The sequence below is a fragment of the Piliocolobus tephrosceles genome, chromosome 14, assembly GCF_002776525.5.
Source record: "Piliocolobus tephrosceles isolate RC106 chromosome 14, ASM277652v3, whole genome shotgun sequence".
In the NCBI taxonomy this organism is placed as follows: domain Eukaryota; kingdom Metazoa; phylum Chordata; class Mammalia; order Primates; family Cercopithecidae; genus Piliocolobus; species Piliocolobus tephrosceles.
The window spans coordinates 60,615,521-60,640,817 of record NC_045447.1 but is presented as its reverse complement, the minus strand read 5'-3'; the positions used below and the strand labels follow the sequence as shown (position 1 = coordinate 60,640,817).

The following is a 25,297-nucleotide window of genomic DNA, read 5'->3' as shown; positions in this document are numbered from 1 at the left end:
GATCACGCCATTGCACTCCAGCCTTGGTGACAAAAGCAAGACTCCATCTCAAACAAACAAACAAACAAAAAGCTCAGCAGATGATTTTGATACCCTATTCTCTCTTCTACCTAAATCAGAATGAAAAGCTGAACTAGAAAACACGACTATCAAACTAGGAGGTGGGAAAGTATATGTTGACTGCAAAGGAGTAGGTTGTTTTTTTTTTTTTTTTTTGAGATGGAGTCTCCCTCTGTTGCCAGAGTGCAGTGTTGCAGTCTTGGCTTACTGCAACCTCCGACTCTCTCTAGTTCAAACAATTCTCCTGCCTCAATCTCCCAAGTAGCTGGGACCACAGGCACACGCCACCACGCCCGGCTAATTTTCGTATTTTAAGTGCAGACCGGGTTTCACCATGTTGGCCAGGCTGGTCTTGATCTCCTGACCTCGTAATCTGTCTGTCTTGGCCTCCCAAAGTGCTAGGATTACGGGCATGAGCCACCGTACCTGGCCAGAAATAGGTCTTTTTTAAGGTATCTGTCAGTGAGGGAGTTAACATAGACTGTAGCTTGGGAAGACAGAGTGGAAATCTTGGCAGGAGATAGCCTAGAGCATCTCAAACTTTAGCAAAGAGAAAAGTGAGAAGAATATCACTTTTTCACCCATCAAAAATGAGTTCCTTCTTTGTAAAAGACATGTTATGAGCCATTCTAATACAAAAAGATGAATGATATTTGCTCTTAATTTCTACTCTAAGAGACACATGCTTGCTAACAAATAGTTTTGGTATAGTATGAAGTATTATTGTAAATGAATGTTCAGTGGAACCGTTAGCACTAATAAGCAGGAAGCCACTCACAAAAGTCAACTTTGAAGTGCTTGATTTTAGGGGTCAAGTTTTACTTAAATTATCCTCTCCTGTTTCCTTCTCACTTCTCCCCTCACCCTAATGAATTTTAATAAATATCGTAATATTTTATTCTCTTTCTAGGAAATAAAAACAGCTCATAAATTGGCGAAGAGATGTTATACAAATCCACCACAGTGGGCCAAGTGTCTGTTCAGTCATTGTTACAGTTTATGGTTTATTTGTCTTCCGGCCTATGTTAGAGTTTCTCATCCTAAAGTCAGAGCACTTCAGCAGGCATATGATGTACTTATTAAGATGAGGAAAACAGATGTGGATCCCTTAGATGAGGCAAGTATAACAAATTGACATTGTTTCTAAGGTAAATTTTATTTTTGTACTTCTAATAAAATTTGGATCTAAGTTGCTTTAAAGTGTGCTCAAGCATTTTCATTAAGCAGGAAAGATAAAACCATTACTCTGTTACATGGAGCTGATGCTTGTGTTTATTTTTTATTTTACTTATTTATTTGTTTTTGAGACAGAGTCTCACTCTGTCACCCAGGCTGGAGTTCAGTGGTGCGTCCTTGGCTCACTTCAACCTCTGCCTCCCGGATTCAGACAGTTCTTGTGCTTCCCGAGTAGCTGGAATTGTAGGCACATGTCACCATACCTGGCTAATTTTTTGTGTGTGTGTGTGTATTTTTAATAGAGATGGGGTCTCACCATGTTGGCCAGGCTGGTCTCAAACTCCTGGCCTCAATGATCTGCCTGCCTCAGCTCTCAGTGCTGGGATTACAGGCGTGCGCCATCATGTCCGGCCATGTTTGTTATTTTTAAAGAGATGGGGTCTCGCTCCTCTCTCGCCCAGGCTTGAGTGATCATGACTCACTGCAGCCTTGAACTCCTGGGCTCAAGCAATTCTCCCACCTGTCTCCCAAGTAGCTAGGACTTCAGGCATACAGTCCTGTGCCTGGCATATGGTTTTTCTTTTTTTGATTTTTTTTATTTTTAAGGAATAGAGTCTAACTTTTTTGCTCAGGCTGATATTGAGCTCCTGGCTCTTGAACCCCCACCTTGGCCTCCCAAAGTGCAGGGATTGCAGGCATGAGCCACTGTGGCTGGCTTCCTTTTGTTCTTTTAACTTTATTGGGGAGCAGATAGGGAATAGGCTTTTAGTAAGTGGCTTTCCACTAAAGACCTGTGTCCTAAGGTGAGTTACATAATCTATTTAAAGATATATATTTTTATTAAAAAATATTTATATATACTCAAAAATATATATATATATATATATATATATACTCATGCCCAGCTGGAGTGCAGTGGCACTATCACAGCTCACTGCAGCCTAGAACTTCAGGGCTCAAGCAATCTTCCTGCCTCAGCCTCCCAAGTAGCTGGGATTACAGGTGCACACCACCATGTCTAATATTTCAGTTTTATTTTTTGTAGAGATGGGGTCTCGATATGTTGCCTGAGCTGGTCTCAAACTCATGGTGTCAAGCCATCCTTCTACTTGGCCTCCCAAAGTGCCAAGATTATAGATATGAGCTGCCGCACCTGGCCTATGTAACCTGTTTGTATTTTGGATTATCTATTTGAAAATGTAGCTTTGAGCTTCTCAACTTTGGCACTGTTGATGTTTTGGCTCACATAATTGTTTATTTTAGGGGCCTGTCTTTTACATTGTGTAGGATGTTTAGTAGTATCCCTGGCCTCTACCAACTATATGCCTCTGTTTCCCTGTACAGATCATGACAATCAAAAATGTTCCCAGAGAACAAAATTGCTCCTGGAGAACCACCGGGGTAGATAATAATAGTTAATACCTTAATTGTAGGTTAGTTTGAAGGTTAAATCACTTAATATACTTAAAGTGCCTGGTTCATAGTAAACACTCAGTGAATGATGTACTAGACATTTTCATGCATTTTCTGTCTCAAGCCTTAGAAACCATCCTAAGAAGTAGATACTGATACTATCCAGTTAATGGTTGAGGAAACTGAGGCACTTATTTAGCTTTTTCCAATGCTATTTTTCCCTTAAAAATTTTTTTTTGGTGTTAAGATAACTATAAATGATATTTTGAACTAGATTAGAATTAAAAATGAAAAGTCTTTGCTAACAGTGTTACAGTATATTTAACTGTCTTCTCATTCTTTTGAAGACAAATCCTGTTTGTTCTATAGGCATTTTGGAGATACTGTCTTTAATTCCTTTGGCATTGAATGGAAAGCATAGTGATTGGGGAGAGAGAGACTTTAATTATACTTGATTTTATATATATATATATTTATTTGTTTGTTTGTTTATTTAGAGACCGTTTTACTCTTTTCCTCCAGGCTAGAGTGCAGTGGTGCAGTCTCGGCTCACTACAATCTCCGACTCCTGGGTTCCAGCAATTCTACTGCCTCACTCTCCCAAGTAGCTGGGACTACCAAGTGTGTGCCGCCACGCATGGCTAATTTTTGTATTTTTTTTTTTTTTTGTAGCGATGGGGTTTCACCGTGTTGGCCAGGCTGATCTCAAACTCCTGACCTCAGGTGATCTGCCTGCGTGGGCCTGCCAAAATTCTCAGATTACGGGTGTGAGCCATTGCTCCCAGCCTCTATCCTTGATTTTAGAAACGAATTACCTCTCAAATTATGAGGAGTAATAGTTTTTCTCTTTGTGTAGATTTAGTTACTCAAACAAATGGAACATGGACACGTATGTCTTATGTGAAATAGTTAATAATGATGATACTTGCATTAATGAATAGGGTTTTGTTTTGTTTTGTTTTTGTTTTGAGACAGAGTTTCACTCTGTCGCCCATGCGGGAGTGCAGAGGCGTGATCTGGGCTCATTACAACCTCTGCCTCCTGGGTTCAAGCAATTCTCATGCCTCAGCCTCCCAAGTAGCTGGGATTACAGGTATGCACCACCATGCCCATCTAATTTTTGTGCTGTTAGTAGATACGGGGTTTCACCATGTTAGCCAGGTTGGTCTCAAACTCCTGACCTCAGGTGATGCACCCGCCTCAGCCTCCCTAAGTGCTGTGAGGTGTGAGCCACTGCACCCAGCCTGAATAGGTCTTAAAAATAATTTGCTGAGATGCTCAAAGCAGAACAAAGGAGAAAATACTGCTTTATAATAACTTCATGGAAAGAATTCAGTAAAATCTCTACAATTCATAGTATACTAATTACTGACACTTTCATTTTTTTTTTTCTTTTGTTAGGTGTGCTATCGAGTAGTGATGCAGCTTTGTGGACTTTGGGGTCATCCTGTTTTAGCAGTGAGAGTCTTATTTGAAATGAAAACTGCTAGGATAAAGCCTAATGCTATTACTTATGGTTATTATAATAAGGTAAGTAGGATCGACAGTAGGCAAGTTGTGGTGCTTATCAAAGATGATTATTTTGTATACCTTTTGTTATTCAAGAAACTCCTATTAAAGGAGGTTTTGGGATATATTTATTTTTAAAAAATTGACAAAAAGTATATATATTTATCATGTACAATATGTTTTGAGATATGTATATTGTGGAATGGCTCAATTGAACTGTTAAGTAATTAAAATATACCTTCATGTACTTACCATTGTTTTGTGGTGAGAACACTTCTAGTCACTTAACAATTTTCAAAATACAATCTGTTATTATTAACTGTAGTCCCCATGTTGTTTAGTAGATCTCCTGAATTTATTTCTCCTATTGAACTGAAATTTTGTATCCTTTGACCAACATCTTCCAGTACCCCCTTTCCCCTCACCTCCCAAAGCCCCTGGTAACCATAGTTCTACTCTCTACTTTTATGGGTTTCACTTTCTTGGATCTCATATATATGTGAGATCATGTGGTATTTGTCTTTCTGTGCCTGGCTTATTTCACTTACCATAATGTCCTCTGGGTTCATTCATATTGTCACAAATGACTGGGTTTCCTTTTTCATTTCAGGCTGAATAGTATTTCATTGTGTATATATACCACATTTTCTTCATTCATACATTGATGAACACTTAGGTTGATTTCATATCTTGGTTATTGTGAATAATGCTACAATAAACATGGGAGTAGAGATCTGTCTTCAATATACTGATTTCATTTCTTTTGCTTATCTATACCCAGTAGTAGGATTTCTGGATGGTATGGTAGTTCTAGTTTTAATATTTTTAGGAAACTCTGTACTGTTTTTGAGGAATCTTTTTAATGACTGTACTAATTTGCATTTCCACCAAGAGTGTGTAGGGGTTCTTTTGTCCACATCCTTAATCAACATCTTTTGTTTTTTTGACAATAATGATTCTAACAAATACAAGGTGATAAGATATCTCATTGTAGTCTTAATTTGCATTTCTCTGATGTTTAGTAATGTTTAGCATTTTTTTATATACCTCTTGGCCAGTATAACTGTTTATATTTGTGTGTATATATATAAACATATACATACACATATGTATGAATTTTTAAAATCTGATATTGCTAATTAACATCATTTTTACCCTTATTTTGCCTTTAGGTAGTTTTGGAGAGCCCGTGGCCTAGCAGTACCCGCAGTGGTATCTTCTTATGGACGAAGGTACGGAATGTGGTACATGGCTTGGCACAGTTTAGGCAGCCGCTTAAAAAGACTGTGCAAAGGTCACAGGTCTCCTCAATATCAGGTAATACATGTGATTAGAAATATACTTCCTTGCTGAACCATGAGCTTTACAGGCATATGAATTTTTAGCTATGTGAAGTAGAAAACTTAAATTCTGGTAGACATTTTCACATACATTTAAAGACAGATTATCTTAGTCCAAAATTGTTTTTGTTTTTTTCCAGAAATGTAGAAAGTGTTCTTCAACTATAAATGAACTGTGGGTCATTCATGTTTAGTGTAAGAGATTATCAGTGCATGAGTTATTGAATTGCTATTGTCCTTATCTTTAGCTCTTCAAAATGTCACAGGTGGAAGTGATGGGGACACGGTGAGCCATGGTAGCGTGGATAGTTCTAATGATGCTAACAATGGGGAGCACACAGTCTTCGTCAGAGATTTAATCAGGCTTGAGTCCATTGATAATCACTCTAGCACAGGTACTAAAATCCAGATTTTACTAACCATTCACTTACTCTCATGTTAAATCTTTCCTTTTTCAAAAAGCTTATTCCCTTCTTGAGTTTGTGTGATATGACTACTTTAAAAGTGCTATATACTTATAAGAGAAACAGTAGAGTCTGCAGATCACTTCTCTTTATTTCCTGTAGTACAAAATTAGTATGGGAGTGCTGTGCACAGTGCTCTAGCATGATACTTCTTTGTATTTGCTTATCATTAATTTATGAAAGTGTATGCTATAATTAGGAATCATGAGTTAAGGAACTTGAAAATTAGTGACAACTTGCAAATCTTTTTAAAAAATGAAATAGAAAATGTATCTTAAAATTTTAAGAGTTTGAATATTAAAGAGGGAAGGAAGTCACACAATGACAAAAAGTAATCTCTTTAAGTTACATTTTTTAAGATCTGAGAAGCTATTGAAGCTGCTTTTATGTACATAGCCATCCCTCTCCTCTGAAGTTAGAAATAAGTGTAACTAAAGTAGCACATTGTGCAGATATATGTGTGTTGCACATCCTTCTCCTTGTGTTGTTTTTTTTTGTTGTGGTTGTTTTTAATATCTCAAGCTTTCCTTTAAAAAGAATTCTGGGTCTAATTCCTGTACTTCGTCTGATGAACTTGTCTCAATGACTGAAGTTTCCTTTTCTCTGCTCTTTGTTGCTTTGCTTTTTGCTCTGTGCTGTTTCTTGGTGCTGCATTTGTCCTTGGCTGTCATGGTGTGGGGTGCAGACAGACTTGTATGACGTGAAGCTATGGATACACGTGTGCATTAATGCTACCCTTGAATGTTAACCACATCAGGTAATTTCCCATTTATTAGGTTCAATTTTGCTGACATGCAAGGGTGGGGGAAAGACCTTTCATTGTATTTTAAGTATTGTTATTAGTGGTAAACAGTTTTCATTTTCTTGCCTTTTCTCCTTCGGATAAATGTAATCATATATAGACTCTATTGAAAATATCCAACTAACTTTTCATGGTCAGTTTGCAAAGCATATTTGTTATCTTATTTGAAAATATATTATGCCTTGCTAAAATTCTTATTTTGAGGTTGGTTTGTAGCATCATTGTGACAAATAGTGTTACAGGCATTGAAGAATTAATTGTTTCAACTGTTGAGGTGGTGTGGCTATTGCTTTCCAAAACTGATCTTGCTGAATTCTTGTGCTAAAAACAACCTTCCTATAATTACAGGAGCATGTGTAAATTTGAAAGTCAACATAAAGCTGTAGGTTACAATCCTGTTTGTAATTAACTTCCTCAGTTTGCCATCATGTTTGTATATTATATTAACAAATAAGAATTTTAATGAAACTTTTATTTTAAAGCCACCATATTTTATTTCATCTAATATTTTTTCATGATACTTGTAGAAGAAATGGGCTTCATGTATAAAAAACAAAAAAACATTTTTTGTATGAAAACGTTTACCAGGAATAGTAATAGTAATACATAAACACCTCTCCTCTTATTCTTTCAGATTTTTAAGTTTATCTCATTATAGAGGCAATTTACTCCTTCAATGGAAATACCAATCTCCTAGTAATCCTGGGTGTTTGGTATAAAGACTTCAATAGTTGGACACAAACTTTTAGGTCCCCTTTATTTGTATTTTAGCTGCATTTCAAATAACTGAATGCCATATACTGAATTTGCAGCGATGGTGTGCCTCTGTAGAACTTCTGACAATGCCAATTGATGCTTTTGGGGTTTTCAGCCCAGATGCTTAAGTTGCCCATTTCATTAAGGATTATCTCGTGGAATCTTTCCACTTGGTACCTGGTACAGAGTGACTTAGCTGTTAGGAGCATGTTTGGTTTTAATCTACCCAGGTCCCAGCCTAGTGTTCATTTCATGGCACCATAATGCTTTACCAGACTTTTTGAGGGAGCCAGTAAAAAAGTGACTGAAGTTAGTCATTCTAAGTAGTAGTATTTAAAGACATTTATTCTTTTGTTGTATGGCAAACCCAGAGTCTGAGTGGCAGTGTAATAAGTGATGGAAAATGGGGGTACTGCATATGTTATTTTATGTGTCCTTTATTGACATCTTTATACTGTTTTCTCTAGTACCTGATCTTAGTTTTGATTTTAAATTATAGAACTTTAAAGTCAAAACAGACTTTTAAAATATTTGAAATAATTTCAAACTTACAGAAAAGTTGCAAGAATAATACAGAAAACTCTCATATCTTTAATCTAGATCCCCTCCTTTTTAGTTTGCCACATTTGCTTTATTATTTTCATTCAGTATGCATACACATACCATTTCTTTTTCCTAAATCGTGTGAGCAGGTTACATACATCTTGCCCTTTTACCTCTTTATTATTTCAGTGGTATTTTCTCTTATATATAAAACCACACTTTAGTTACCAAATTCAAGAAAACATTGATACACTACTTCATAGTTTATATTCCAAGTTTGTCAGTTATCCCAGTGTTCCTTGTGGTACTTTAACTCCCTTTCTTTAGTCTTCTTTAGCCTGGCACAGTTCCTTAGCCTTTTAAAAAATCTTTTATGACTTTGGCCTTTTTGAAGAATTCATTTTAATTATTTTGTGGAATGTTTCTTAACTTGGGTTTGTCTGTTATTTCCTAGCGATTAGGTTATGCATCCATAGGTGTGGTACGCAAATGATGTTGAATACTTCTCAGGTTGTCACATCCTACAGGCACACACAGTCTGACCTTCATCGGTGATATTAATTTGGATCACTTAGTCTCACTATTGTCTGGTTTCTCTGTGGATAGTTACTATAATCTTTTTCTTCCTCTCAGATAATAAGCTATTTTTGAAAGGACACTCTGAGACAATGTGCTAATATCCTTTCTCATGACACTTTCTCTTTTAAATTTGGCATCCATTGATGATGCTTGCCTGAACCAGTCATTACTGTGATGGCTACAAAGTGGTGATTTTGCCAATTCTATCACTGTTTTCAAATTTAGGAGATGATGTTCTAGTATATGGAAAATTCTGCATTCTCTGTTTTTTTCTTATTTATTATCAGTATGGACTGATGGATTCCTGTTTTATTCATTGAAGTATAATTCATTACTGCCCTTATTTGGTCCTCAAATTATCCCTGTGTTGGCCAGTGGAAGCTCCTTTAAGCTGTTTTTTATATCCTTTAGATATTCTCCCATTATGTTTCTGAACACTACCTTTTTGGCACAACAAAATGTTCTAGCTCAATCTTATACCTTCTCTGTCTGAACTCTGGAATCAGCCATTTCTTCAGGGACCCCAGGTTCTTGTTCATGGGGAATAGATTTTAGAAGCCAAGATTTGGGAGCACTGTTACCACAGTGTTACTGCTTCTAAACCCTTTTCCTAAGCTAGAAAATATGTGTACTGTACATAAAATATAATTTTCAGAATTGTCACACCCATTTCTCTGTGAAAAACAAACCTACTAAGCAGTTCAGGATTTGACTATTACTCTTAGGCTTAAGGTGGATATTCAGAATAATGTGTTCAAAGTTACTTGGATTAGTCCTCGCCTGGCCCTTTCAGTGTGGTTATGTTATTCATGGGAAATATAGTTGCCTTCATTTGTTTCCATTTGCATTCTGTTGCACCCCCTTTATCTTAGTGATTTAATTTTTTTTTAACATGCAGAAGTGTATTATATCTCCAGAGATAAAAACAATACCATAAACTATACATAGGGAAGTCTTATCCCTCTTTATTCATTGCATGTTATTTCCCCCCAACCCCCCAACAGTAAACCCCATCTTTACTGTTTCCTGGTTTATTTTTCCTGCATTTCTTTTTGCAAAAGTAAGCAGTGTATGTGTGTTTTTTTCTTACAGAGAAGGTTCTTCAAAAGACACTTTTCCAAACATCTTGTCTACATCTTTTTAATTTACAGATGAAGAAATTAAGATGTAGTGCTTCCAAATGTGTTTAGTCTTTGATGTTCCTGTTTCTGCTGTTCTTTGCGACTTATCATTATTTTTAAAATGTTCTGTGTTCCTTGTGTACTTTCTTGTCTTCATTTTGTCTAACCGTAATTGTGTAGGTCAGTGGAATTTTCTTTTGATATTTTATATATGAATTATAAGTATATGAAAACATTTATATGTAAGTCTGCATTCTTTTTAACAGGTGGTCAGTCTGACCAAGGATATGGGTCTAAGGATGAACTTATAAAGGATGATGCAGAAATTCATGTGCCTGAAGAACAAGCAGCAAAAGAATTGATAACTAAAACAAAAATGCAAACAGAAGGTTAAGTCCTGATATTTACGAACTTTACTTAGAATAATACCTGCATTATTAATAATTAAAAGTTTATCTTAGTTGATAGCTTTGATGATTATTTTCACAAATGTAAGGTCTGGCTCCTAAGATGCTATGTACTGTTATATAAGGTAGATTTTGGTAGTCTCTGAAGTTTTAAAATTTAAGAGACTTTTGTTTCTTTTTCTTTTTTTTTTTTTTGTTTTAGAGACAGCGTCTTGCTCTCTCGCCTAGTGAGAACATGTCTTACTGCAGCCCTGATCTCCTGGCCTCATGATCCTCCTGCCTCAGTCCCCTGTCAGCTGGGACCACAGGCACGTGCCACCATGCCCAGCCAATTTTTTTATGTTTTGTAGAGACAAAGTCTCGCCATGTTGCCCAGCTAGTCTTGACCTCCTGAACTTAAGTGATCTTCCCACCTCAGCCTCCCAAAGTGCTGGGATTACAGGTGTGAGGCATGACACTCTGTAGGTCAGCCCTTAATTTTGCAGGAAAGTATGACCCATTGAGGTATTTGCCAAATTTACATAGCTACTTTTGACAGAACCAGGACTAAACTTTGAGTCATCAAAACTTCTATTTTAGTGCCATTTTTAATTCTGAAAGGCTCTTTCACTAGCAGTCCTTCAAATATCTAGGTGCATAGTTTTCATTGGTAGGTTAAAAATAGTCTATGTGGTCTGGGTGCGGTGGCTCATGCCTGTGATCCCAGCACTTTGGGAGGCTGAGGTGGGTGGATCATGTGGTCAGGAGTTCGAGACCAGCCTGGCCAATGTGGCGAAACCCCGTCTCTACTAAAAATACAAAAATTAGCCAGGCATGGTGGCAGACACCTGTAATCCCAGGTACCGGGGAGGCTGAGGCAGGAGAATCGCTTGAACCTGGGAAGCGGAGGTTGCAGTGAGCCGCTACTGTGCCATTGCACTCCAGCCTGGGTGATTTTAAGAGCAAGACTCCATCTCAAAATAAAAAAAAGTCTATGTGGTTTTTCCTGGTTTTTATAGGACTCATTAAGGCAGAGATAATTTGTTGTAATCATTTTATGAAAATATGGAGGAATATTTTGGCTTATGGAATAAGACACTCTTCCTGTTCTCTTTCACAAAAGTATACTTTCTTTAATGTTACTTATTTTATACTCCAGAGTTTTGGAGAAGCAAGCCCCTCTCCTGCTTGCCAAGTGATGAGAAGGAGAACTGAAGGCCAGAGACTTTATTGATTCACTAAAGAACATTTATGTTAGGATTATTGAATGGTTAAACAAAGCATTTCAGTTAATGGCAGCATTTATGGCATAAAGTAAACCAGACACAGTCTATTTTACTTTGTGTCTAAAGTAAAATATACACACTGACTGTTGGAGAAAAATACATACAATATGTAAAAGTCAGTATATGGTTTATGTTTAATATTGGCAAAAGTAGGAATGATAACATCCAAATATTTTTTTTCCAGAGGTGTGTGATGCCTCTGCTATTGTGGCAAAACATTCACAACCTAGTCCAGAGCCTCACAGTCCTACTGAATCTCCTGCATGGGGCAGCAGTATTGTGAAAGTTCCATCTGGTATATTTGATATCAACAGCAGGAAAAGTAGCACTGGTGAGTCTTTACATTTTGGTTATTAAATATTTAAAATAAACATCTGTAGATACGTATGTGTCTTTAATGACATTATAATTGTAATGAACATGCTAAAGAGCCAGAAGGGACTTTTGAATTCTCTAAATCGGCTAAAGAAATTGAAAATATTGTTATTTAAAGGTGTTTGATTTTTAAAAGGCGTATTTAGTGTGTTTAATTGTTATTTAGAATACCCTTTCCTGTTGTGGTGCCTGTTCTCCATTTGGCCACTCTTTCTCATTTTACATAATGAGAAAGTGTACTTGTAGGGCTTCCTGTATGTATCATGAACAGAGAGGCAGTGATGTGATCAAATTCCAGAGGGCTTATGAGTGGCCGGCTGATTCCTATCACTGAAGGGAAATGGAAGAAAAAGATTGACGTCATTTCCGCTCTACACAGATATGCCAGTGGGTCTTTGATTTTGGCTATTGTTATAGGTACCCCAAGCCATTTTTTTGTTTGTGATCAAGTGTTTGTACTAAATAACTGTGTGTATGACTCCCTTGAATTTGAGTTTTCTACTTTCATTATATATAGGCTTCCTGAGACTCTTCTGGCACACGTCTAAGTATATGATTTTAAAAGATGATGAAATTGGCCTGCATCCTTTGCCCTTCATTAGTGGTGGCTGCAGTTCGCTTTTCTAAAGTTGACTGTCTTGTCTGAAGATGTATCTATTGTATGACTTTACAGAAATTAATTTGTTCAGCTTCTTAAACCAATGTAAAAGTACTCCTGTTCTTAAAGTCTTTTCTTTTTGTATTTACCATGACTCTGAGTTTCACTCATTACTTGTTTGGTTAGTGCTCACGAGGTGGTGGGGCTAAAGGTTTTTTGAGAAAATAATTGATACATACATTGCAGATCCCATTTTCCCAACTTCTTGATAGCAGAGATGCTGGGGAAAAGGAGGGAAGAGTTTTCTTTGTCAGAGGCTTAGCGTCCTCTCAAAATATTGAACTGAGCATTGTGGACTGCTGTGTTTCCTTCCCTTTTAACTTATTTTCATATTAAGAATGAAGGGTGAGGATAATGGGGCTTTTGTCAGTGTAGCATTTTTTTTTTTTAACATTGAATAAAATGTGCTGTTAAATTCCTGGAAATACTGTGAGAACCAATAATATTTGCAAAGATTTGTTTCTCAAATATTGGGAACAGCTTTCAAAGCAGGTACATATTTTGAGTTGTAAAATAGGCTAGTTTAATTCCCATGAAGGCTTAGAAGAATATCTCTAAATGCTTATTCTGATTAATTTATATAATTATGATTATTAGTACTAACTTGAAAGATTAAAAAGAACCTTGAAATCAGTCTTGAAGTTTAAAAGGAAGATCTTATCTAAGACAGCTTTTTTCCTTGAAGCTCCCAGATATTTTTATGCTTTTTAACAAAACAAATGATGTGACTACAGTAAAAAGCAATGGATAAAAAAGAAAACAAAGGAAAAGAAAAACACAAATGAGAATCCTAAATATGAATAATTCAGGCTGCTATACAATTCCATAGACTGGATGGCTTATAAACAACAGAAATTTATTTCTGCCAGGCTCAGCGGCTTATGCCTGTAATCCCAGCAATTTGGCAGACTGGAGGGGAAGATCGCTTGAGGCCACGAGATTGAGGCTGCAGTGAGCTATGATTGCACTGCTATACTCCAGCTTAGGTGACAGAGTAAGGCCCTAACCTTATTTGTTTGTTTTTGAGACAGACTCTCACTTTGTCACCTAGGCTGGAGTGTAGTGGCGCAGTCGTGGCTCACTACAGCCTCAGCTTCCTGGGCTCAAGCAATCGAAGATTCTTCCGCCTCAGTCCCCCAAGTAGCTGGGACTAAAGGCAAGTGCCACCATGTCTGGCTAATTTTTGTATTTTTTTTTCTGGAGACAGGGTTTCTCCATGTTGCCCAGGCTGGTCTCGAGCTCCTGAGCTCAGGTGATCCACCTGCTTCAGCCTCCCAAAGTGCTGGGTTTGCAGGTGTGAGCCACCGTGGCCAGCCTGACTCTAATTAAAAAAAAAAAAAAAGAAAAGAAAAGAAAGAAATTTATTTCTTACGGTTCTAGGGTCTGGAAAGTCCAGGATTAGGGTATTAGCATGGTGAGTTCTGCAGAGGGCCCTCTTCCAGGTTGCAGACTGCTAACTTACTGTATCCTTGTACAACAGAGAAGGAGAGAGCTCTCCTTCTCTAAGGGCTCTAATCCCATTCATCAGGGTTCCGTTTTCATAATCAAATGATCTTTCAAAGGCCCTGCCTCCTAATACCATCACACGGGGGGTCAGGATTTCCACATGTGGATTTTGAGGGACACAAGCCTTCAGTCTGTAACAGGAAGACTTAAGTTCTAATAATGATTCAAATAGGAAATAATAGCTTTCGGTTTTGGAGTGAAACAAATTGCATGGTAGCAAAGAGTAAAAGACTGCTTTCTTCTTCCAAAGCTGGGGGAAGCTGCTGTGGCCATTAGCATATTTTTTCTCTACCTTATCAAATAAGACTGACTTCTGTGAAGGCTGGGATTATATCTGTTTTATTTGCCTTTGTATTCCTAGCACCTCATATAGTGGATACTACTAGACCTTTAGATATTTGTTGAAGAAATGGATATTTCTGAGTAATTTTTTAACCACTCAGGTTTTATCAGCCTTCTTAGAATTTTCCGGTGTTAGGCATTCCATTCTGGATTATTTTACTTTACAGCAGTAAGACTTTGAGTATAGCAAATATACAGTTCCTCTGCGATAACAAATTTGCTTTTTGCAGAGTAGATTCCTGGCAAGTATTTGTTGAATTGGATACAAAACTAAGATGGAAGAGATTCTTTCTTTTTTTGTATTTTAGTGAACAACACAGGTATATCCACCTATCATATGTTGCATGATTTGTTTTTTTTTAAATGGGTGTTTATATACATACAGGATGAAAGACAAGTTATACATTAAAATGTTATCTCTAGGAGGCAGGTTTAAATAGCTCTTCCAGAGCACTTTTTAAAAATACCTTCTTTATGGCCTTTAAATTTTCTGGTTCTTTTATTCTGAGTATATGTCACATTCATAATCAGGAAAACAATAAACATTTTAATAAAAGTTAACTTGGAAACATAGATTCATCGTTAATATTTTACTTTCCCTTTTAGGTAGTATATCAAATGTGCTGGTTTCTACTCAAGATCCAGTTGAAGATGCAGTCTTTGGCGAAGCTACTAATCCCAAGAAGAATGGTGATAGAGGAGAAAAAAGACAAAAGCATTTTCCTGAGAGGAGTTGTAGTTTTAGTTCTGAAAGTCGAGCAGGAATGTTGCTTAAGAAGAGTAGTTTGGATTCGAATTCAAGTGAAATGGCTATCATGATGGGAGCAGATGCTAAGATTCTCACAGCAGCATTGACATGTCCTAAGACTTCTCCACTTCATGTCTCAAGAACCCATACCTTTGAGAATGTTAGCTGTCACCTACCTGATAGTAGGACTTGTGTGTCTGAAAGTACTTGGAATCCTGAGCACAGATCATCTCCAGTGCCAGAGATGGTTGAGGAAAGCCAAGAACTCCTTGAGCCTGTGACTGATGATATACCTAAAACTACTGCAACAGTGGATACATATGAGAGTCTACTAAGTGATAGTAACAGTAATCAGTCCAGAGACTTGAAAACAGGATCCAAAGATCTGAGGAATAAGAGAAGTAGTTTATATGGTATTGCTAAGGAGGTTGAGAGGGAAGATGTTGAAACTGGACTAGATCCTTTGTCTCTTTTAGCCACTGAATGTTCAGGGGGAGAAACTCTTGATTCTGAAGATAAGTTGTTTTCTCCAGTTATTGCACGTAATCTGGCTGATGAAATAGAAAGCTATATGAACCTCAAAAGTCCCCTAGGTAATAAATCTTCTAGTATGGAATTACATGGAGAGGAAAACAGAGAGTCTGGCATGACTACTGCATTTATTCATGCTCTAGAGAGGAGATCAAGCCTACCTTTAGATCATGGTTCACCAGCACAGGAAAATCCTGAAAGTGAGAAAAGCTCGCCTGCAGTGTCGAGGTCTAAAACTTTTACTGGGCGTTTCAAGCAGCAAACCCCCTCTCGAACTCATAAAGAACGTTCAACTTCTTTGTCAGCGCTGATACGTTCTTCGCCACATGGCTCGTTGGGTTCTGTAGTAAATTCTTTGTCAGGACTAAAGCTGGATAATATACTCTCAGGGCCCAAGATAGATGTCCTAAAATCTGGTATGAAACAAGCAGCGACTGTAGCCAGCAAGATGTGGGTAGCTGTTGCATCTGCCTACAGCTACTCAGATGATGAGGTAAGAAAGCTTTATGTGTGTAGTCTGTCTGCTGCTATTGGAATGTTTATAGTATCTTTCTAGAAATAGATATATTATTGTTAAGAGATTTCTGTGCCCAGGCTGGAGTGCAGTGGCATGATCTTGGCTGTCTGCAACCTCTGCCTCCCGGGTTTGAGTGATTCTCTTGCCTCACCCTCCTAAGTAGCTGGGACTATAGGGATGTGCCACCATGCCCAGTTAATTTTTGTATTTTTAGTAGAGATGAGGTTTTACCATGTTGGCCAGGCTGGTCTTGAACTCCTGACCTCAGGTGATCCACCTGTATCAGCCTCCCAAAGTGCTGGGGTTACAGGCATGAGCCAACGTGCCTGGCTGATTTCTGGTAACTTTGGTTTTTATATTTTGTGTAGTCTGTCTGGTATTGGAATGTTTGTATATCTTTTTAAAAATATATGAAGGATTATTAAGAGAGTGCTGGTAACTTTGGTTTTCATATTTAAAAACTATGCATATTTGTTTTCTTTCTTGAAGTAACTTGAACCGTATATGTAAGGAAGTTAATAATGTAGAAATAGAATATCAGGACCATTTTATAATTCCATAGACTAGTCTAAACTAAAACATGATTTATTTCTTTGAAAGCTCTAATGATTAGTGTTTGAAGTTAATAAAATACCGTATTATATTTGTGTAGCATTCACTTTTAAAATAATTTTTACCTATGTAATCTCCTTAATACATATAAAGTCAAGCTGAAGCTTAATCCATAGATTTCATACTACATAGCAAAAATAATTGTCTTTAAAAAACATTATACACATAGAGTTAATCATTAGATCTTTTGGTAAAAATGAAAGTCAGTAAGTTTTGCTTGTTTTACCGAAAAAAATTGAAATTTCACCTTCTATGCAAATAATTGTATAGTATATGAGGACTTTAGTAGATAAGGCAGATATCTACAATGTTTGCTCTCATTATTTAACAGTATGTCCTAGGTACTGTTATAAGTTATATGTCTGCTTTTATATATTAATATATACAGACGTATGTATTTGTTTAATTTTCATAGCAACCCCATGAGGGTGGTACTGTTGTTATCCTGATTTTTTAGATGATATTTGAAACTCAGAGAGGCTAACTAGGAAATAGTAGAACTATGATTTGAAGTCAAAGAGATTGGATCTAGAATCCATGCTCTTACCTTAGAAGCAATATCTCAGGAGAAGATACCAAAGAGCAATATATGAAAAGAGGTTCAGGTTGGGGGCTATCCGGAAAAAAAGCAAAGCAGGTGATATTTAAGTTAGGATTTGAAGGATAAATTTGACATTTGGGGTTAAAGCTGTAAGAAGAGTGTCAGAAGAGTATATCTAAAAGAATAATGTGAAATGGTATGGAAGCTTAAAGCATCATGCACTTTCAAAATAATATAATCAATTTCAGATTGTTAAAGGTCTAAATCAGAATTAGAGACATGGGAAAAGACGTTAGACATATAAGCTGGGTGCGGTGGCTCACGCCTGTAATCCCAGCACTTTGGGAGGCCGAGGCAGGTAGATCACGAGGTCTGGGGATCGAGACCATCCTGGCTAACACAGTGAAACTCTGTCTCTACTAAAAATATAAAAAATTAGCGGAGCGTGGTGGCGGGTGCCTGTAGTCCCAGCTACTCAGGAGGCTGAGGCAGGAGAATGGTGTGAACCCGGGAGGCGGAAGTTGCAGTGAACCGAGATTACGCCACTGCACTCCAGCCTGGGCGACAGAGTGAGACTCTGTCTCAAAAAAAAAGAAAAAAGAAATTAGACATGTAAGACTTTTATACCATTTGAAGGAATATCTTATAGACAAAATAATAATTGAAAGTATAGTGTTGAATATTATAAATTAGCTATTTCGTATTTAAAGAGCTTACAAGGTCAGTCAAGGGAAGGCAAAATAAAATAGCTTCCAAAGTGTCTTAATCTGGCATTATAATAAAAAAGAAAAAAAAGAGTGTATCATTTTATTTTATTTTTTGAGACGGGGCTTGCTCTGTTACCCAAACTGGAATACAGTGGCACAATCACGGCTTACTGTAGCCGCGACTCCCTGGGCTCAAGCAATCCTCCTGCCTCAGCCTCCTGATTGCTAGGACTACAGGCGTGCACCACCATGACTGCTAATTTTTTATTTTTTGTAGAGATATGGTCTTGCTATGTTGCCCAGGCTGGTCTTGAACTCCTGGGCTCAAGTGTTCCTAGGTCTCCCAAAGTGCTGGGATTCCAGCCGTGAGCCACTGCACCTGGCCTTTGTTTTATTTTTGAAGTTTTATTGAGGTTGGTTATGAGGACTCATGTCTATAATCCCAGCACTTTCAGAGGTCGAGGTGAGCATTTGCTTGAGCCCAGGAGTTTAAGACTAGCCTGGGCAACATGGCGAAACCCCATCTATACAAAAAAGTTAGCTGGGCGTGGTGGCATGTACCTGTAGTCCCAGGTACTCTGGAAGGTGAGGTGGGAGGATAGCTTGAGCCCAGGAGGCAGAGGTTGCGGTGAGCCGAGATCACACCACTGCACTCCAGCCTGGGCAACAGAGACCCTATCTCCCCTACCCCCCCAAAAATTATCTAACTGTTAAAAACAGAAGTACATTCCACAGGGATATTTGGACTTGGAATATATGACACTCTAAATTCCAAGTCACTGTGGATCTTGTCTTGTCTTTTCATTGTTACAGCCCTGGCACCAGTAAGCAGTACGTGGCAAAAGGCAAATAGGATATACCTAATAAATATTTACAAATTAAGGAATAATCCACAGTTTAATCTAAGGAAGTAATTAGAGGTGTATGTAAAAATAGAGGAATTTTACCAATGTAATTTATATAAGATTGAAGCATTTTGAATGTTTAAGCAACAGGGGGAGTTAGTAAATAATATCAGTAAAACAGATTAGTTCACAGGGGTTTAAATAATTAGAAAATTTAATGACATTAAAATAATTACATAAGTACAGGTTAAAAACAATATTCTAATTTGTAAAGATTTATTATGTGATTTTATATGTATGTTCTAAATGACTGGAAAGATACATATCAAGATTTTGATTTTAATCTCTGTTGATCATAAGCGTTTTTTATTCCTTGTTTTGCTTATCTGTATTTAATTTTTACAAATCTTGTAACATGGTTTTATGGCAAGGAACACACAAATCTTTCATTTTTAAAGCAAAAAAACCTGATTTTTGAAATGTTTTCTACCTCAAGCTTCAATATTCACTTATGTAGTTAAGAGCTACAGGGTTTGAAACTTTATTCATGTTTCGTGGCTCTAATATTGATATTTGTTATTCTGAACATTCAGATTCCCAGCCAAAATTATCACAGCAGCTCTATTTGAAACAACTCATATTATCCATATTTTAAAATTACATAATTAAAAGTTAAAGAAGTTTAGTAATTTCTGTAAGATTACATATCTAATAAATGGTGGAGAACAAGGTCACAATCTGGCTGTCTAACTCAAAAACCCCTACTCATACAGGGATTCCTGATTCCATTAGAGACAGTGAGCTCCCTAGAATTCTGTTATTTTATAAGATTCAATATTGAGAGACACCCAGACCTCCCACATACACCTGAGGCACACCACCATCTTTTTTAAAGTGTTGTTGTTTATGACTTGAATGTCTTGGAGTGTGGAAGGGAAATTCCAAATAATAGGAGATTTCATGGTTTTCAAAAATGTGGGGATGATGATTTGTTTAAGGATTATAGAGTTTAATTCTGAAAAGGGTAGAGTGAGTATATTTCAGTGGAGAAGGTATTATTTATGTATGTGGATTTTTTTTTTTTCAATTAAAGGAGGAAACTAATAGAGATTACAGCTTCCCGGCTGGCCTGGAAGACCATATTTTGGGGGAGAATATATCGCCTAACACAAGTATCTCAGGATTGGTCCCCAGTGAACTTACCCAGAGCAACACAAGTCTTGGCAGTAGCAGCAGTAGTGGAGATGTAGGAAAACTGCATTATCCAACAGGTATGGGGAAGGATTATCCTTTCTTCATTTGCTTTGTAATAGTTTTTGCTTTTTTTTTAAATTTAAGAGATGGGGTTTTGTCATGTTGCCCAGGCTGGTCTCGACCTCCTGATCTCAAGCAATCTGCCTGCCTCAGCCTCCCAAAGTGCTGAGATGACAGGCGAGAGCCCCAGCACCTGGCCTGCCTTTGCTTATTTTAATTTAGATGCCTGTAACTCCCCACTCAATAAGCCCCATTTGTTGAGATGATTGAGAGATTTTTAATAGTAGCTGTCTTTTGATCTGTTCTGATCTTCTATGATTTATAACTGCTGTGGTCACCTACTCCCTTTGTTTTTAGTTGTATGTATTGGTGGATTATATCATTAATTCTCAAACTTTGGCATGCATCAGAATAATCTGGGGAATTGGTTTCAAAATATATGCAAATGTCCAAACCTAACGCTAAAACTTCTGAGACTGGATTTGTGAGATGGGGCCTTGGGAATGTGTATTTTTAAGCAGTTCTCTGGGTTAATCAGATGTATACCAGAGTTTGAGAATCCCTAGGATGTGTCATTGAAGTTTCTTACTCCATGTTACTTTTTAAAATTATAATTCTGTTCTTTTTCTCTGACTTTTTTACTATAACAACTTCAAATGTGCGAGCCAGGAATGGTGGCTCATGCCTATAATCCTAGCACTTTGGGAGGCCGAGGTGGGTGGATTGCCTGAGTTCAGGAGTTTGAGACCAGCCTGGGCAACACAGTGAAATCCTATCTCTACTAAAATACAAAAAAAATTAGCTGAACGTGGCAGCGTACGCCTGTAATCCCAGCTACTTTGGAAGCGGAGGCAGGAGAATCACTTGAACCCGGAAGGTGGAGGTTGCAGTGAGCCGAGATTGCACCATTGCACTCCAGCCTGGGCAACAGAGTGAGACTCTGTCTTTAAAAAAAAAAAAAAATTTCAAATGTCCTGAAAAGTTGAAAGAATCGTGTAATGAACAATTATGTATTTTCCACCTAGATTTAATTAACTATTGTTAACTTTATCTCTTTCTAAGTATGCATACATTTTTATATTGAGCCACTTGAAGAACAGTTGCAGACTTTATGATACGTCCCCCCTAAATACTTTGGCATGCATTTTCAAAAAACAAGGACATTCCCTACCTAAGGTGTTATGATGTTTATTCCTTTGTAGGTGAAGTTCCATTTCCAAGAGGCATGAAAGGGCAAGACTTTGAAAAATCAGATCATGGTTCTTCTCAAAATACCAGCATGTCTAGCATCTATCAGAATTGTGCAATGGAGGTAAAAGTTCTATATTCAGTTCATGATAAAGTAGCTGTAAGCATATTTTTATTTCAGAATGGCATTTAACAGGATTCTATGACACCCTTGTGGACAGTATAATAAAATAAGTCATTTTGTTGAATTTACTTGATGTCTTATGTAAGACAATGAACTGATAGTTTACCTGTGAAATAAAAGAACTGTTATTAATAATTCCAAATTTGATCAATAGAATAAATGAAATCCCATTATCTCAAGAGAATGCCTGTTAAGATTAATTTTTATTAAATGGTCTCAGTATCTGCATTTTTCTGTTTTTAGGTTTTGATGTCCAGTTGTTCACAGTGTAGAGCTTGTGGAACTTTAGTTTATGATGAAGAAATTATGGCTGGATGGACAGCAGATGACTCAAATTTGAATACAGCTTGTCCATTCTGTAAAAGCAACTTCTTGCCTCTTCTCAATATAGAATTCAAAGATTTGAGAGGTTCTGCAAGGTTAGTCTTAAAAAACTCTCTCAAGAAGTAAGTACCCTCAAAAAACATGACTTCTGGGAGAAGAGCGAAATATTCATGGTATGCTCCAGGTTTGCCTTCCTGTCTGTCCTTCACCTTCAGTATTTGAGTAGCAAATGTTAGTAATGTGGGAGTCTACTTTACCATTTTATTTAAAGTAGGATTATCAGCCGGACTCCGTGGCTCATGCTGTAATCTCAACACTTTGTGAGGCCAGGTGGGAGAATTGCTTGAGGTCAGGAGTTCAAGACCAACTTGGGCAACATGGCAAGACCCTGTCTCTACAAAAGATTTTTTTAAAATTAGCTGGGCATGGTAGTGTGCACCTGTGGTAGCAGCTACTAGGAAGGCTGACACAGGAGGATCTCTTGAGCCCGGGAGTTTGAAGCTGCAGTGAATATATATTTTAGAAGAAACAAAGGGGAAAAAAAGGCTTCAACTCTTCTCTTGTCACTTGCACTTCCTAGTAGTATTCTGTGCAGTTAAATGACCAAATTCTAGGCAATAGAAAGGAGACTAGCTGATCTATAGTTATACATTAAATAATTGAGAATTTGGTAACTCTGTGCTGATCTAAGGAATTATACTTAATATTCCGTTCATTTTATGGAACAAATTGAACTTTTTATTTCCTGCCTTTAGCTGCTTTATAAAAAATACATTGCCAGGTGTGGTGGCTCACACCTGTAATCGTAGTACTTTGGGAGGCTGAGGCAGGTGGATTGCCTGAGCTCAGGAGTTCGAGACCAGCCTGGGCAACATGGTGAAACCCTGTCTCTACTAAAATACAAAAAAGTAGTCAGGTGTGGCGGCATGCGCCTATAGTCCCAGCTACTCGGGAGACTGAGGCAGAAGACTTGCTTGAACCTGGGAGGCAGAGGTTGCAGTGAGCTGAGATTGCACCACTGCACTCCAGCCTGGGTGACAGAGCGAGACTCTGTCTCAAAAAAAAAAAAAAAAAAAACATTTAGGCTGGGCACGATGGCTCATGCCTGTAATCCCAGCACTTTGAGAGGCCGAGGCAGGCGGATCACTTGAGGTCAGGAGTTTGAGACCAGCCTGGGCAACATGGCAAAAACCCATCTCTACAAAAAAATACAAAAAAGGTTAGCCTGACACCATGGCACATGCCTGTAATCCCAGCTACTCAGGAGGCTGAGGCAGGAGAATGGTTTGAATCTGGGAGGCGAAGTTTGCAGGAAGCTGAGATCACGCCGTTTAACTGTAGAGGTGTTTCTTCTCTGTTTTTTCTTTTAGCTTCAGGCGTGGAGCTAAGTCAAATCATACTCTTTAATTCCTGATACACTATCGTCTTTGGCCTGTGCCAAGGGCCCTCTTGTATTTATCCTCCTTTCCTCATTCCCACCCTCATTCCCTCGTTCTACAATGACACTGACTCTGCTAAGTGTCATACATATATCTAAATTTATCTCTTTTTATTACTCAATTTAAAATCTGAGTTACTATATGTACATCTAGTTTATTCCTTTTCTCCTACAGAAAGTTAATGTATATTTCTACTTATCCATTATTCTAGTGTTAGATACTTCAGTTGCTTTCAGTTGTCTATTACTACAAACACCACTGCAGTAATGCAGTGTACTGCAAAATACATACCCCTTTTGAACTTGTGAAGTAGTTTCTCTAAAAAAACAATAATCCTTGGAGTAAGATCGTTTTCATACATGATTTTAGTAAACACAAAATACTGCTTCCTAGATGGCTACACTCCCACAAATAGTACCTAAGAATTCTCATTTCTATATATCCTTACCAGCATTTGGTATTACCACTTTTTAAATTTTGGCATTGTTTGAATTTGTCTCAATACTGACAAATTTGAGTTTCTCTTCATTACTTGTTATTCTAGCCTTTTTTTTTTTTTGGAGACAGAGTTTCACTCTTGTCGCCCAGGCTGGAGTCCAGTGGCACGATCTTGGCTCGCTACAACATCTGCCTCCCAGGTTGAAGCAATTCTCCTGCCTCAGGCTCCCAAGTAGCTGGGATTACAAGTGCCCACCACCATGCCCAGCTAAGTTTGGTATTTTTAGTAGAGACAGAGTTTGGCCATGGTAGCCAGGCTGGTCTCGAACTCCTGACCTTAGGTGATCTACCCACCTTGGCCTCCCAAAGTGCTGGGATTACAGGCATGAGCCACTGCACCTGGCGTATTCTAGCATTTTCTGTGAATTGGCTGCTTATGTTCATTGCCTATTTTTCTTTCTTTCTTTTTTTTTTTTTTTGAGACGAGTCTCGAGTACAGTGGCGTGATCTCTGCTGACTGCAAGCTGCACCTCCCGGGTTCATGCTATTCTCCTGCCTCAGCCTCCTGAGTAGCTGGGACTACAGGCACCTACCACCACGCCTGGCTAATTTTTTTGTATTTTTATTAGAGACTGGGTTTTACCATGTTAACCAGGATGGTCTCGATCTCCTGACCTTGTGATCCGCCAACCTCAACCTCCCAAAGTGCTGGGATTACAGGTGTCAGCCACAGGGCCGGCCGTTCATTGCCTATTTTTCTATTGATCTTTATTTTTCTTGTTGATTTGATTTGAATATTATTGATATTAATTACTTGAAAGCGTTAATTTTGATGTCCTTATCCATTAATTTTTTACCTTGCAATTTGTACTTTTAGAATCTTGTTTTTAAAGTTGTTCCCTATCCCTAGGACCTGAAATTTTTATCCTTGAACATTTTTGCTTATATTTTACTTTTGATGTTTAGGTCTTTAATATATCTTTATTCTGCTTTTTATATATGATGGTAGAGATCCAGCTTTTATTTTTCCCCCATATAACAATCCAGTTATCCCAATATTATCTCCTAAATAACTTATCCTTTCCTCACTGACATGGGGTGTCACCTTTATCATATTTCAGTTCCCATGTATTCCTCACTTGGTTCCGCATTTTCTTGCTTTTGTTTTTCTTAATGCCGTATTGTTTTCGTCACTTGGTCTTTGTGTTATATCTGGTTAGTAGAGTGAGTTCCCTCTCTTGGATTTTATTTTTATTATTTTTTGTGTGCTTGCTCTTTCCTGTGAATTCTTAGAATAAGTTTGAGTTCCTCAAAAAAAAAAAATCCAACTAGAGTTTTCTTTGAGATTTATAGATTAATTTGGGGAAAATCGACTTTTCTAAATTACTGTCTTATCTATGAACCGGGCATACCTCTGTGTTTTTTTTCAGATCTTCTTTTATGTCCTTTAACACAGATTTATATTATTCTCCATAAGTCCTATACTTTTTTGTTAATTGTGTTTTTAAGCTATTGTGACAAGCATTTTATTTTATATTTTTCAAATTGGGTATAAAGGAGCATTATTAAGTCTGTCCCCTGAATATGTTGTTATAGAAAATTTCAAGCTTACAACAAATTTTTAAAAGTTTTTTTTCAATGAACACCCAATAT

The 25,297-nt window shown here is 37.5% G+C and overlaps 1 protein-coding gene across 5 annotated transcripts in view; it reads left to right on the top strand.

Annotated features, from left to right (window-relative positions):
* DENND4C (DENN domain containing 4C) overlaps nucleotides 1-25,297 on the top strand; it is a 143,309-nt gene that overhangs the window by 97,484 nt on the left and 20,528 nt on the right. For 3 of the 5 annotated variants that reach the window (XM_023190032.3, XM_023190036.3, XM_023190035.3), the window contains 10 exons: nucleotides 971-1,177; nucleotides 4,051-4,179; nucleotides 5,331-5,475; nucleotides 5,747-5,893; nucleotides 10,030-10,152; nucleotides 11,620-11,766; nucleotides 14,923-16,088; nucleotides 19,911-20,088; nucleotides 21,274-21,383; nucleotides 21,687-21,862. In XM_023190032.3, the coding sequence (XP_023045800.1) occupies nucleotides 971-1,177; nucleotides 4,051-4,179; nucleotides 5,331-5,475; nucleotides 5,747-5,893; nucleotides 10,030-10,152; nucleotides 11,620-11,766; nucleotides 14,923-16,088; nucleotides 19,911-20,088; nucleotides 21,274-21,383; nucleotides 21,687-21,862 (2,528 nt within the window). The remainder of the gene's footprint in view (nucleotides 1-970; nucleotides 1,178-4,050; nucleotides 4,180-5,330; nucleotides 5,476-5,746; nucleotides 5,894-10,029; nucleotides 10,153-11,619; nucleotides 11,767-14,922; nucleotides 16,089-19,910; nucleotides 20,089-21,273; nucleotides 21,384-21,686; nucleotides 21,863-25,297) is intronic. The other 2 variants (XM_023190033.3, XM_023190034.3) reach the window with 2 other exon arrangements.